The following is a 14,471-nucleotide window of genomic DNA, read 5'->3' on the forward strand; positions in this document are numbered from 1 at the left end:
TTCCTAAATTAATAGTAGCCATTTAATGTATTTCTAAGGCTAGTTTCACACTTGCTTTTTTTTGCAGCGCGTTTTTCCCGCAAAAAAACGCATTAAAAAAACGCATACAAATGCATACAAACGCTGCGTTTTTTTCCAGCATTTTAATGCGCATGCAGGAAAAAAACGCAGCGTTTTTGCGCGTTTGTATGCGTTTTTTGTGCGTTTGCGTTTTTTTACAGATTTTGGAAAAACCCCACAAAAAAGAAAAAACAACCATTCAACAACACACAAGACCAATGGGACTTCATTGTGGGTGTGGTATGTTAATATATATACACCCTGTCTACAGTATTCTTCACATTTGCTTGATTCTTCTCGTGACCATGGATCTGCGCTGGAAGAGTTTTCACTTCAACTTGGATTTGGACATCGCGATGGCTCAGGCGTATGCAGTTGCTTGCCATGAACAAAGGAAGAGAGAGAGGCAGCGAAGACGGCGGCGTATGTGGATACATCCGATTGTTGAACTCCGGGAGAGCCGTGGGGCATACCATACCCTCTACAGCGAGCTCCAGTCAAACCCGGAGAAATTTACAGATTATATCCGGATGTCCCACGAAAGTTTCATGGATTTGCTTGCTCGTGTCCAACAATCCATCCGGAGACAGGACACACAGCTCCGTCGTGCGATTCCTCCTGAGGAACGGCTACTGGTGACATTACGGTATGTTTTAAAAACAAAGGGGTGTGGTCTGATGTTTTTTTTTGTAAATTTAGTATTCAAAACCTTGGGTAATTAGTTTTCGTGAATGTACTAATATTTTTTTTATAGTTTTTAAAAATAATATACATAAATATTAATTTTACTTCTTTGTCTGTTCACAGATTCCTGGCGACTGGAGAAACCCTATCCTCACTACACTTCCAGTACCGTATTGGAATCTCTACCTTGTCTGGAATTGTTGCTGACACCTGCCGGGCTCTCTGGAATGTTCTTTGCCCAGAATTTATGCCCCTGCCCACCGCTGAAAAGTGGATGGAAATTGCTGACAAATTCTGGACAGTATGCAATTTTCCCAACTGTTTGGGAGCTGTTGATGGGAAACACATACGGATCATCAAACCCCAAAGAACGGGATCTGAGTACTATAATTACAAAAAGTACTTTTCAATAGTACTCATTGCAATTGCGGATGCCGGATGTATGTTTGTAGCAGTGGACATTGGAGCATTTGGCCGTGGTAATGACTCGCAGGCTTTTAAAAACTCAGACATGGGCCGGAGGTTGTATGGCAACCAATTTAATTTCCCTATGCCACGGCCTCTTCCTCACACCGAAGCTCCGCCACTGCCCTTTGTAATGGTTGGCGATGAGGCTTTTCAAATGTGCGGAAACTTACTGAAACCCTACTCCAGCCGGGACTTGGACCACACCAAAAAAATTTTTAATTACAGGCTGACCAGGGCCAGAAGAACTGTCGAGTGTGCTTTTGGGATTCTTGTTTCCAGATGGCGAATTCTGGGCACGGCCATTAATCTTAAACTTGAAACAGTCGATGAGGTGGTGAAGGCCTGTGTGGTTCTACATAACTTTGTGATGGCTAAAGAGCACCCGACCTTTGAACTGGACGATGATGCTCCTAACCCATTGCCTGAATTCACTCAGCACACTCTCAGGTCATCCGTTGAAGTTGGCCAAATGAGGGACAAATTTGCGGCCTACTTTATTTCTGATGTAGGACGGGTGCACTGGCAAGATGAAATGGTGTAATGTTGTTGTTTATGGTAATAAAAATCCTTATTTGATACCATTACTGAGTGCACTATATTTTTTAAACTCCGATTAATTAAAAAACTTCCCATGTATAACTGAATTTTGTTATGTTCACACACCTGGGCAGGTAAATACACATACGAGTTAAAATGCAGCATTGCTAGTCTGCGTGAAATATATTGGAATGAGCAAAGCTGCAGGCCATGAATCAGGAAACCATTTTTTTTCAAGATAAAATTGTGCAAATAGTTTAAAACAAAGTATGTGATTTTCTCAAAACACAACACTCAAAACCCAACCCCAATGAAAGTCCATGGGGAATACAAGTCAGCATTGAGTGGATGAATGTAATCTGCTCCATTAAAAGTTATTACACTAGGCCTTGGAATGACTATACTAGGCCGTGGTATTTCAAATATGAGTATACTAGGCCTTGGGGCTAGTAGTATATGTGAAATACCACGGCCTAGTATAGTCATACCAAGGCCTACTGTAATTACTCGATTTTTAACAGTGAAACTAGAAAGAAACTTATTTTTTAGACAAGTTTCAACAGTTTGTTTTTCATGAAACCAGATTCTATTTGGTAAAACTAGAGTTATTACACTAGGCCTTGGAATGACTATACTAGGCCGTGGTATTTCAAATATGAGTATACTAGGCCTTGGGGCTAGTAGTATATGTGAAATACCACGGCCTAGTATAGTCATACCAAGGCCTACTGTAATAACTCGATTTTTAACAACTAGCATCTTGTTTCACCAAAAACAAACTGGTGAAACTAGAAAGAAACTTATTTTTTAGACAAGTTTCAACAGTTTGTTTTTCATGAAACCAGATTCTATTTGGTAAAACTAGAGTTATTACACTAGGCCTTGGAATGACTATACTAGGCCGTGGTATTTCAAATATGAGTATACTAGGCCTTGGGGCTAGTAGTATATGTGAAATACCACGGCCTAGTATAGTCATACCAAGGCCTACTGTAATAACTCGATTTTTAACAACTAGCATCTTGTTTCAACAAAAACAAACTGGTGAAACTAGAAAGAAACTTATTTTTTAGACAAGTTTCAACAGTTTGTTTTTCATGAAACCAGATTCTATTTGGTAAAACTAGAGTTATTACACTAGGCCTTGGAATGACTATACTAGGCCGTGGTATTTCAAATATGAGTATACTAGGCCTTGGGGCTAGTAGTATATGTGAAATACCACGGCCTAGTATAGTCATACCAAGGCCTACTGTAATAACTCGATTTTTAACAACTAGCATCTTGTTTCAACAAAAACAAACTGGTGAAACTAGAAAGAAACTTATTTTTTAGACAAGTTTCAACAGTTTGTTTTTCATGAAACCAGATTCTATTTGGTAAAACTAGAGTTATTACACTAGGCCTTGGAATGACTATACTAGGCCGTGGTATTTCAAATATGAGTATACTAGGCCTTGGGGCTAGTAGTATATGTGAAATACCACGGCCTAGTATAGTCATACCAAGGCCTACTGTAATAACTCGATTTTTAACAACTAGCATCTTGTTTCACCAAAAACAAACTGGTGAAACTAGAAAGAAACTTATTTTTTAGACAAGTTTCAACAGTTTGTTTTTCATGAAACCAGATTCTATTTGGTAAAACTAGAGTTATTACACTAGGCCTTTGAATGACTATACTAGTCCATGTTATTTCACATATGACTATACTAGCCCTTGGGTTGGTTTTTAACATGTATTTACCCATCAGTGTGTGTGAGCGGCGCAAACAACATTAATGAAACTTATTAATGGTGAACCACAAATGTAAATTTATTTTTTATCACAAAAAAAAAATTTAAAAATTATTTTTTACGGCGTTTGGGGGCAGATGGTTTCAATTTGGGGGTGTGCAGGGAATATGCAACACTTGCAGTTGAAGACGGTGTTTGAGGGGAAGGGGCAACAAAACTTGTGGGGGAAGGTAGTCCAGTTAAGGGAATTAAACTTGGAACACTTGTAGGAGAGGAAATCTGTTCAGTTACATTAGTTGTAATGGCATGTCGCCGTAGGCTTGTGTGCCTGGACCGACTTTGGCCCAATGCCCGCCTTGATTGATTTCGCCTTGAAGTAGGGGCAAATATGGAATGTAGGTCCCCCGTCTGCTGGTATGGCTGCTGCTGCTGAGGTGGCGGCTGCTGCTGCAGAGGTTGCGGCTGCTGCTGAGGTGGCGGCTGCTGCTGAGGTGGCGGCTGCTGCTGAGGTGGCAGCTGCTGCTGAGGTGGTTGCTGCTGCTGCTGAGGTGGCGGCTGCTGCTGAGGTGGTTGCTGCTGCTGCTGAGGTGGCGGCTGCTGCTGAGGTGGTTGCTGCTGCTGCTGAGGTGGCGGCTGCTGCTGAGGTGGCTGCTGCTGCTGAGGTGGCGTCTGCTGAGTTGGCTGCTGCTGCTGAGGTGGCTGATGCTGCTCTTCTTGTTCAGTGCTCGTCCTTGCAGGAGGACTGGTGGCGGCAGTGATGGCCCAGGTTTGCAGAGTGGTGGTGGCAGGGCTACTACATGTTGTTGTAGCGGCAGGGCTGTTCCATGTTTGCCTAGTGGTGGCTGAGCTCCACGCATGCATGGGATTGGCGGTGGTGCTCCAGACAGGAGCAGCGCTTGCCATGGTGGTGTCGGTGAAGTGACCAGCTGCACTCAGACTTGTGGTGGTGTAACGGTGGGTGTCCAGCCTTTGAAGAGAGGTGTCCGTGCAGTGGTATGCAGCACAAGTCGGTAGTGAGGTGAAGCGAGTCAATGGTGGCACAGGTGGAAAGGACACCACTGACTGCTGACCGTACCGATTATGCTGCATAGCCTGCAAGAAAGCATTGTTGCAGGCCTGCAGCACATTCAGCTGTTGATCAGGACTAAGGTGTTCCGCCATGCCCTTTTCAATCTTACTAAAAAAATGGTGTGCTGGTCTGTTGAGGTCGGCCTCCAGACGGTCAAGGCGCTGTTCTACAGAATTGAAGCGGTGTTCAAAGTGGTTAAAACCACGTTCCATCAGTGCAAAACCGCTTTCAACTCTGTCGGACAGTGACTTGAGGCTGGAATTAAATGTCTCGCTCAAATGCATAAACTCGGGCAAGACATTCCTTTCCAAGGCCCTCTGCCGCTGGCGGGTAGTGCCCGCATAACCAGTGGCAGAGACCTGGGACAGGGGAACACCTGATGGCCCAGCTTCCTGGTCACCAGCTGTGTGTGTGTGGGACCTGCAAGGTGCTTCCTGGCTGTCGGATGGCTGGGACGGGTCAGAGGACGTCCGACGAAGGACCGCTCCAGGGCCAGGTTGCAGGGTGCTGCTCCAGGTGCTGTGGAAGAAAGGAAAATCATTACTACCATGCCTTTACAAGAAGCATCAGCTGTGGATTAGAAAAACACAGATTAATAAAAATAAAAACCCAAAATGTATAATACTTACGATCTTGTGGCAAGGACCGGTCGTAGGAACTGCAACGCGTGATAGTGACGGTATCTAGTTCTGGTCCTTGACGCAGATCCACTGCGAACCTGGCCCTCAGCACGAACATCACTGTTGAAGCGGTCCTTGATCGAACGCCAACGTGTTCGGACTTTGTCCACTGTTGATAAAAAAAAACAGTGCCGTCAAGTACAACAGTCACTGCTTCACAATTTAGCAATACAATACTCAAAGCAGTCACTGTACACCCCGATGACACTGTTGGGTTTCCTGCTAGAATACACCTAGCACGAAACCCAACAGTGCCGTCAAGGACAACAGTCACTGCGGCACAATGTAGCAATACAATACTCAAAGCAGTCACTGTAGACCACGATGACACTGTTGGGTTTCCTGCTAGAATACGCCTAGCACGAAACCCAACAGTGCCGTCAAGGACAACAGTCACTGCGGCACAATGTAGCAATACAATACTCAAAGCAGTCACTGTAGACCACGATGACACTGTTGGGTTTCCTGCTAGAATACGCCTAGCACGAAACCCAACAGTGCCGTCAAGGACAACAGTCACTGCGGCACAATGTAGCAATACAATACTCAAAGCAGTCACTGTAGACCCCGATGACACTGTTGGGTTTCCTGCTAGAATACGCCTAGCACGAAACCCAACAGTGCCGTCAAGGACAACAGTCACTGCGGCACAATGTAGCAATACAATACTCAAAGCAGTCACTGTAGACCACGATGACACTGTTGGGTTTCCTGCTAGAATACGCCTAGCACGAAACCCAACAGTGCCGTCAAGGACAACAGTCACTGCGGCACAATACAGAGCAGGGAAATACTCACTAAACGCCTTTTTGGCGGATGCTGTGGCGCTGTCCCAGCCATCCATCAACGCTGCGGCCACCTCATTCCATAGCCGCCGTGTCACCACATTGTCCTTGTACAGCCGGTCACGGCTGTCCCACAACGGCGAACGCTCCTGGACCAGGCTGATGAGCTGCTCATTATCCAGGTAGACGTCTTCATCCCGTTGTGGAACCTAGACAAAACACATTCATTAGAATAATCAAATTTAAATTGACTAAAAAGTTACAAAAAAAGAAAAAAAAAAAAGAGTAAAAATAGAAGATAAAAAAAAAAAAAAAACATTACAAATCATTTGATACTTACATTACGTATCACCACCGGGACTTGGCTTCGCTGCTCCTGCTGTTCGCCCTCACTATTCCCGTCCGCAGATGATGATGACGATGTCTGAAAGTTGAAAAAAACGTAAGAGATTTGGAGAAGCAGCAGATATACTTACCAGATGCACGAAAATAATCACCTCACGGTCTGCTTGCGCCAATTCCTGCCGCGATGGGGAATACTCCGATTCTGAAGACATACTGCATGTAAAAATAATAAAAATCATTAGTACATACATAATTTAAAAGGACAGGCATATAATGTAATATACTCACATTCTTCGCTGATATAATGTGTTCTTGGTTGAATGTCTGCTCTTCAATCTGTCTAGTGTAGTAGTGGCAGAGTTTTGGCAGGCACCTCCTTTATATAGCCTTTTTTTTTTGGACTTTAGAAGATTCTAACTAGGATAAAAAGTGGACACCACCCAAAAAACGCTGCGCTAAAAAAGCGCATACCTGCGCATGCCAGTGCGCACGTATGCGCATCCATAGGCTATAATGGCCATTTTTAGCGCAAAACGTGCGCATACGTGCGCATGCGATTTTTTCAAGGGCCAAAAAATGCAACATGCAGCGTCTGGAAAATACCATCGCACACCCCAAAAAAACGCAGCGCATGAAAATCGCATACATGCGCTTACAAGTGCGCAGGTATGCGCACCCATGTTAAATATAGGGGAAAAATCGCATGCGCACGTATGCGTTTTTTTCCAGCGCTAAAAAACGCAAATGTGAAACCAGCCTAACTTGTAAAAAATGCCCCAAACAATATTTTATTTGATTCAGTTCAGACTAAGTCTTCTTCAATATTGTTCATGGAACACCTGGTGAGGTTCTATTACTTAGATACATGGCAGGAACAATCTCACGGTATGCCATCCTCCAGGCAGATCTCCTAAATTTATGCTATGCTCTCACTATGGTAGACCTCATTGACATGGCAGGCAAATAATTCAACATTTTTACAAATTGCTGATTTTATGGGAGGATGTTGACTTTTTTTTTTAAAAAGTGTTTTTTAGAAATAATATTGAAAGAAATGGCCAGATGGTGTCAGCAAGCTGCCAGATGACTTGAGATTTCTACAGGATCCATTATGGTTCTGTTATCTTTACTGGCAAGAATATTGCCACTCACTGCACTACTTTGACTATTCTGTCAAAAAAGAATGGCTGAAAATGCATATATACATATATAAACATATCTAATATATAAAGCTCAATGTGTGTGTGTATGTATGTATGTCCGGGATTGGCATCCGCACCGTCGCAGCTACAGCCACAAAATTTGGCACCTTCACACGTCTGGACCCTGAGAGCGTCATAGGCTATGTTGTTGTGAGGCGAAATTTTAACCCCGCGCATTCCAATTCACCAAACAATTTTGCCCCTATCTACATAATGGGGAAAAAGTGTATGTATGTATTGGCATCTGCACCGTCGCAGCTACAGCCACAAAATTTGGCACACGTCTGGACCCTGAGAGCGTCATAGGCTATGTTGTGAGGCAAAATTTTAACCCCGCGCGTTCCAATTCACCAAACAATTTTGCCCATATCTACATAATGGGGAAAAAGTGTATGTATTGGCATTTGCACCGTCGTAGCTACAGCCAGAACATTTGGCACAGTCACATGTCTGGACCCCGAGAGCGTCATAGGCTATGTTGTGAGGCAAAATTTTAACCCGGCGTGTTCCAATTCACCAAACAATTTTGCCCCTATCTACATAATGGAGAAAAAGTGTATGTATGTATTGGCATCTGTACCGTCGTAGCTACAGCCACAAAATTTAGCAAAGTCACACGTCCGGACCCCAAGAGCGTCATAGGCTATGTTGTGAGGTGAAATTTTAACCCGGCGTGTTCCAATTCACCAAACAATTTTGCCCCTATCTACATAATGGAGAAAAAGTGTATGTATGTATGTATTGGCATCTGTACCGTCGTAGCTACAGCCACAAAATTTTGCAAAGTCACACGTCCGGACCCCAAGAGCGTCATAGGCTATGTTGTGAGGTGAAATTTTAACCCTGCGCATTCCAATTCACCAAACAATTTTGCCCCTATCTACATAATGGGGAAAAAGTGAAAGGAAAAGTGTTGGAGGCAAATTGACAGCTGCCAGATGTGAACAAGGGGGACGTAAATAATGAGAGCGATGGCGCCAAAGAGTATATACTGTACAGTTGCTAAGGTGGGGCCCTGACATGGGATACTCACCACACACAGGGATATGAACACACACACAAAATGTGCCACACACTACCACGTCCTTCAACACATATACGGGTTGCAGTACCACCTCTATGCCAATGACACGCAGATCTACCTATCTGGACCCAGCCTTGCCTCCTTACTGACTGAAATCCTACAATGTCTGTCTGCTATCTCAGCCTTCTTCTCTGCTCGCTTTCTCAAACTGAACATGGACAAAACAGAATTCATCATCTTTCCCCTATCTCACTCTACCCCTCCACCAGACCTATCCATCAATGTCAATGGCTACTTTCTTTCCCCAGTCCCGCACACTCGGTGCCTTGGGGTGATCCTCGACTCTGCGCTCTCTTTCAAACCACATATCCAAGCCCTCGCCTCCTCCTGCCGCCTCAAACTCAAAAATATTTTCCGGATCCGCTCATTCCTCAACCACGAAACCACAAAAACACTAGTGCATGCTCTTATCATCTCCCGCCTCAACTACTGCAACCTCCTACTCTCTGGCCTCCCCTCTAGCACTCTTGCTCTGCTCCAGTCCATCCTACACTCTGCTGCCCGACTAATCCACCTGTCTCCCGGCAATTCCCCGGCCTCCCCCTATGTCAGGCCCTTCACTGGCTTCCTTTTGCCCAGAGGCTCCAATTCAAAACCCTAACCATGACATACAAAGCCATCCACAACCTGTCTCCTCCATACATTTGTGACATGGTCTCTAGGTACCTACCCGCACGCAACCTTCGATCATCTCAAGATCTTCTTCTCTACTTCCCCCTTATCTCTTCTTCCCACAACCGCATACAAGACTTCTCCCGTGCTTCCCCCATACTCTGGAACTTTCTGCCACAACACATCAGACTCTCACCATCAACGGAAACCTTCAAGAAGAACCTGAAGACCCACCTGTTCCGACAAGCCTACAGCCTGCAATGACCTCGGTCTACTGAACCACCGCACAACCTGCTCTACCCTCTCCTACTGTATCCTCACCCATCCCTGTAGACTGTGAGCCCTCACGGGCAGGGTCCCCTCTCCTTATGTACTTGTGTGTCCCTTGTCTTACACATGTTTATTATACTTGTCTATATTTCCCCTTTTCACATGTAAAGCACCATGCAGTAAATTGCGCTATATAAATGCATAATAATAATAATAATATACCACCCTCAGCACACATTTCACCACACATACACTAACCTCGCCACATAACAGTCGAAACACATAAGTCGCCACTCAAAACTCGCCACGCTGTCCCAGAGCTGTTTAAAAGATGAAAAATGAGCTGTGATTGGTTGTTATCAGCAAGTTTTCTTTGTAGACAGTTGTGGTAGGGGGAGCCCAGTATCACACAGGATAGGATTAGATACACTGCTCAGCAGTCAGTATCACACAGGATAGGATTAGATACACTGCTCAGCAGTCAGTATCACACAGGATAGGATTAGATACACAGCTCAGCAGTCAGTATCACACAGGAGAGGATTAGACACACAGCTCAGCAGGCAGTATCACACAGGATAGGATTATATACACAGCTCATCAGTCAGTATCACACAGAATAGGATTAGATTCACGGCTCAGCAGTCAGTATCACACAGGATAGGATTAGATGCACGGTTTTTATGTGCAATATGCAATATAATCATTATAATTTGTTATAACTAACCACAGTTGGTTACTATGCCCAGGCAACGCCGAGCTCTTCAGCGTGTGTATATATATATATATATATATATATATATGTGTGTGTATATATATATATATATATATATATACTGTGTATATGTGTGTGTATATATATATATAGCTTGATTCCAAGGGTGAGTCATGAGCCAATAGTATGTCTTAAAATGTATTCATTTTTTTTCCTGCTCTTCTATATCCTTTACTACTTTTATTTCTGTACTTACCTAAATTACCTGGCATGCTAACCATGTAGTTCACACTAATCTATATGTCGTGGCTTTGTAAGAAAATGTGTTTGTATGAAAATGTGATTAGAGCTTAGAGATTGACTGTCCACTACTTGAACAACCCCCTTTTATATTAAGTATTCACCCTTGTAAAATAAAAATAACACATATCCCTCCCACACTGACACCATTCCAGAAATGTCAGTGCCGGGTCTCCTGGGGATTACGTAAAATTGTTATGCCAAAAACATCCTGAAGCCAATTAGCAGCCACTGGTTGGCTGCAGGGTTCAATATCACTTGACACCAAGAGACCCAATGTTTGCAACAATGGAATGGCACCAGTGTGATAGGTGAATATAATTTACAAATGGGAGGAATCAATTAAAAAGAGGTTGTTCAGGTAGTGGACAACCCATTTAAATCCAGTGCTTGCTGCATAAAGGAAACAACTGTTCCTTTTTTTTCCATACAACGTTGGACTTGTGACAGTAGCTGTTCTGACATCTAATCTCTCATTTCTAATGATTAACCTATTTTCTTGAACCAATATTGAACTCTGCTTTTCTTATTCTTTTTACAGCACCAGACAGCGCCCCTGAAAACATAATATATAGAAATGTGTCTTCAACAGAAATTGTTGTATCGTATTCTGCACCAATTACACCAAATGGAATTATATTATATTATACTGTTTATGTAACATGGCTGAATGGCACTATGGAGAGGGCTATAGATACAGCTTATCTGTCATTGACTATTACAGGTAATTCCATAATAATGTATTGTATAGGAGATAACTGACAATTTTGACATTGCGGGCATTCTTGGGTGGTCAAGACCAGAAGCATTGCAGTTCCATTAAAGTGCTCCTTAAAATTTACAAGTACTCATCTAATCCAGGTCATAGTTTACAATGACTGTACAGATGTAGCAAATGTTGTCATGACTCACAATTAGAGATGAGTGAATTTGTTCAGATTCGGTTCCAAATACGATCGGATTCGAATTTTGTTTTAGCAATATTCGTCGAACCTAGCCGAATGTCATTAAAGTCAATGGGAGTAGAAATTACCGAATATGTTCGGAACCCATCATAAGACATACATTCGGCACGAATAGTGTTAAAATATGGCCCGAATATGTCAAAATCAGATTTGGGGCCAAAATCCGAACAAAGTCGCTCATCTCTACTCACAATGCACTATTTTAAGATAATTTAACATTGCATAAGAAATAGACTGGGATCAAGTCAGGGGTCAAAGTATACTTTTTTGTCATGATTTCCTAGTACAGTTTTATCTGAGTCAACATAACTTTTGGTAGATCTGTATACCAATCAGGTTCAACAGTACATGAGTTGTCGACTACAGGGACAACCCTGTCTCAATCAGCATTTTTATCCCAGTAAAATAACAACACTGATATTCACCTCTGGACGATTCCAACATCAAAAAGAAGTGAGAGCTGCAGCTGACTGCTGCCTTACTCCAGATGTTGGATTGTCCCAAAAGCAGTGAGAGTCAAACCAGTGCAGATCAGCCTCAGGGATTGCGTGACATAACAATGTCATGTGATCTCCGGGAGACTGAGTGCTAACACTACTGGAATGGCGCTGGCACCAGAATTGAGTATAAGTGATGTTATTATACTGGGGGAAAACATTCTGATTTGAGATTGTGTTGTCCGAGTAGTGAATAACCCCTTTAAAACCACCTGTCTAATATGTTTTAGGTCCCATTTCTGCTGGCAAAATAGCTATGTCCAATCAAATTCTCTAAGGGCATCCAGCTAGCAACAGATTCTTTTAAGTCCTGTTGATTTTGTAGTGGCCACCCCCTGAAATGGAGTTATTTTACAACACATCTCATATGTACTCTATTGAAATCTGGATAGCAGGGTCCATTATCCTGCTTGAAATTACTATCCTAAAAAACTACATGGCCCCAAGCAAAGCAAGCTTTGTGGTCTGACACCTTTTTATCATAGTAGTATTAACTTGATAGCATAATTTTGTGCTTCAGTAGCTCTACTGGTATACTGGCCCAGATGGTCTAGCCTTGGCTCCTCACTTGAATCAGTGAGTTTTGGATACCCATAACCCTGATGCTGATTTACCTGTTATCCTTTGACCACTTTTTCTGTCTACTAACCACTGCATCTGGCCTTGGAGTTCCTCTGAACTAGTTGTCTAGCCATCACCATTTATCACTCACACCTTACACTTGTCAATTTGTCCTGTTTCCAACATATCAACTTCAGGAACTGATTGCTTATTTCTTATCTCATATATCTCACCTTTTGACAGATGCAATTATCATAAGACATCACTGATGTTAACTTTACCTATCAGTGGTTTTAATTCTATGGTTGATTGAAGCAGTACTTAGTGAGGAACTCACAATCTCAAATGCCTTGGATAGACCAGATCATGCCCAGTCTTCCTTGGATTTTCATAATAAATGAAGTACCCAAGGGACTGGATGCATTGCTCAAAAAGTTTCTTTATTAGTTAAGACATTTTTAAGAAAAACAAGTGCAACGTTTCGTCTACAATCGGCCAAAAATGGAATTTTCAAAGTAACCCAAATTTTTATTGTATACAGGTTTGCGTAAACATACCAGCTACATTCTGAAAGTCTCTGCCAGTACGGTGAAAGGGGAAGGTGTACACAGTGATGCTGTCAACATCACAACAGAGGAGGACGGTGAGCTAATAACAAATAGCTCTTCATTGATATATTGTAGAAATAGTTGCAATTCTCATTAGTTATGGTTCTTTTGCAATCCACATTAAATTCCACATGAACCCTGTTGTGGCCTTACGTATTTAGAGGTTTATCAAGTCAATCAAATCCCTTTTGTTTCTACTGTAAAGCTGCATAGTAGGTTTAATCAGTCACTTAAAGCATGGTGTTTTTTATTTCACAGCTGTAATGTTATCACTAATGCATGTTCCCTGCCTGTAGTAATAAAGTTACCAGCCACCATCTTCTGCTCTTCTCGGAGTAGCTCTGGCCCCAATCCACCATCTTGTGATCGCAGCTGTTGACTGACCAAAGTGACAGATAAGGCCAGAAGCACTCAGTGAAAGTCTGGCAGGGCCTTGTTCTGGCTCTCGTCGACTTACATTCCAAGGTAATTTTTGATCAGCCCTGTAAACACTAGAGCGATCCAGCCAGTCACAACCTGAAGATCGACCATTGCTGCGCCGATAGCATATGAAGGTCATGGCTGGTAAGTATATTACCAAGGGCAAGGCACCTACATTAGAGACACGACTCCTGTTCTGAAATAAAAGAAAAAAATATGGAGTAGTGCTTTCAAGGAACTAATGCTAGACACAGCGTATGAACAACTGTGGCATTGTTTATACATGAGAAACAGGCCTTTTTTCCTAACATATTCTCTTTTACAGAATATAATAACTTTGCTAGGGATACCTCTACAAGCTGGGACAGTTTTCTAGGTGATGTGTAGTAATTTGTCAAATCTGCATACAAGTGTGTTCACTGTGAGGAGTACTTGGACTGTGGGAATCTTTAGAGTAGATGTAATAATCATACATGTTCCTGTTCTTTGAGGAAACAACATTGTTCTAAGATGGCCATACACATCACATATCTGTTGGCCAACTGATGGATTTGACAGGCAATGATCTCCCACATACTGGAGCACTCATTTGGCTGAGCAATTCTGTGCTGTCTGTGAGAGATCCGTTGCCAGTCATGTCTGATGGAATCATATCTCTGGAGAGACGATACAATCGGCAGTATAAAATAGAACATGATAAATCAATATTCACTTGGAGCCCCACAATACAACCTTACACATTAGACTGACAGTTGTCAATATGGGCAGGCTCTTCCAACATTACTCTAATTCATGTGTTCCCCACCTCCAGCCCTCAAGAGACCATCAGGTTTTTAGGATTGAATTAGTAATTCCCAGGAGATAATTGCACCA

The 14,471-nt window shown here is 42.7% G+C and overlaps 2 protein-coding genes across 2 annotated transcripts in view; one reads left to right on the forward strand and one right to left on the reverse strand.

Annotated features, from left to right (window-relative positions):
* Positions 1–14,471, forward strand: part of PTPRQ (protein tyrosine phosphatase receptor type Q) — a 794,911-nt gene that overhangs the window by 369,862 nt on the left and 410,578 nt on the right. The window contains exons 22-23 of the mRNA XM_073556964.1: positions 11,089–11,271; positions 13,112–13,213. Coding sequence (XP_073413065.1) covers positions 11,089–11,271; positions 13,112–13,213 — 285 coding nt within the window. The remainder of the gene's footprint in view (positions 1–11,088; positions 11,272–13,111; positions 13,214–14,471) is intronic.
* Positions 3,397–5,337, reverse strand: LOC141060575 (uncharacterized). The gene is made up of 2 exons (XM_073556865.1): positions 5,184–5,337; positions 3,397–5,073 (listed from the first exon to the last, which is right to left on the reverse strand). Exon 2 carries the CDS (start codon positions 4,836–4,838, stop codon positions 3,597–3,599), a length of 1,242 nt encoding a protein of 413 aa, XP_073412966.1. The 5' UTR covers positions 4,839–5,073; positions 5,184–5,337; the 3' UTR covers positions 3,397–3,596.

The sequence above is a fragment of the Dendrobates tinctorius genome, unplaced genomic scaffold, assembly GCF_039654945.1.
Source record: "Dendrobates tinctorius isolate UK_male_01 unplaced genomic scaffold, ASM3965494v1 ptg000241l, whole genome shotgun sequence".
Lineage (NCBI taxonomy): Eukaryota > Metazoa > Chordata > Amphibia > Anura > Dendrobatidae > Dendrobates > Dendrobates tinctorius.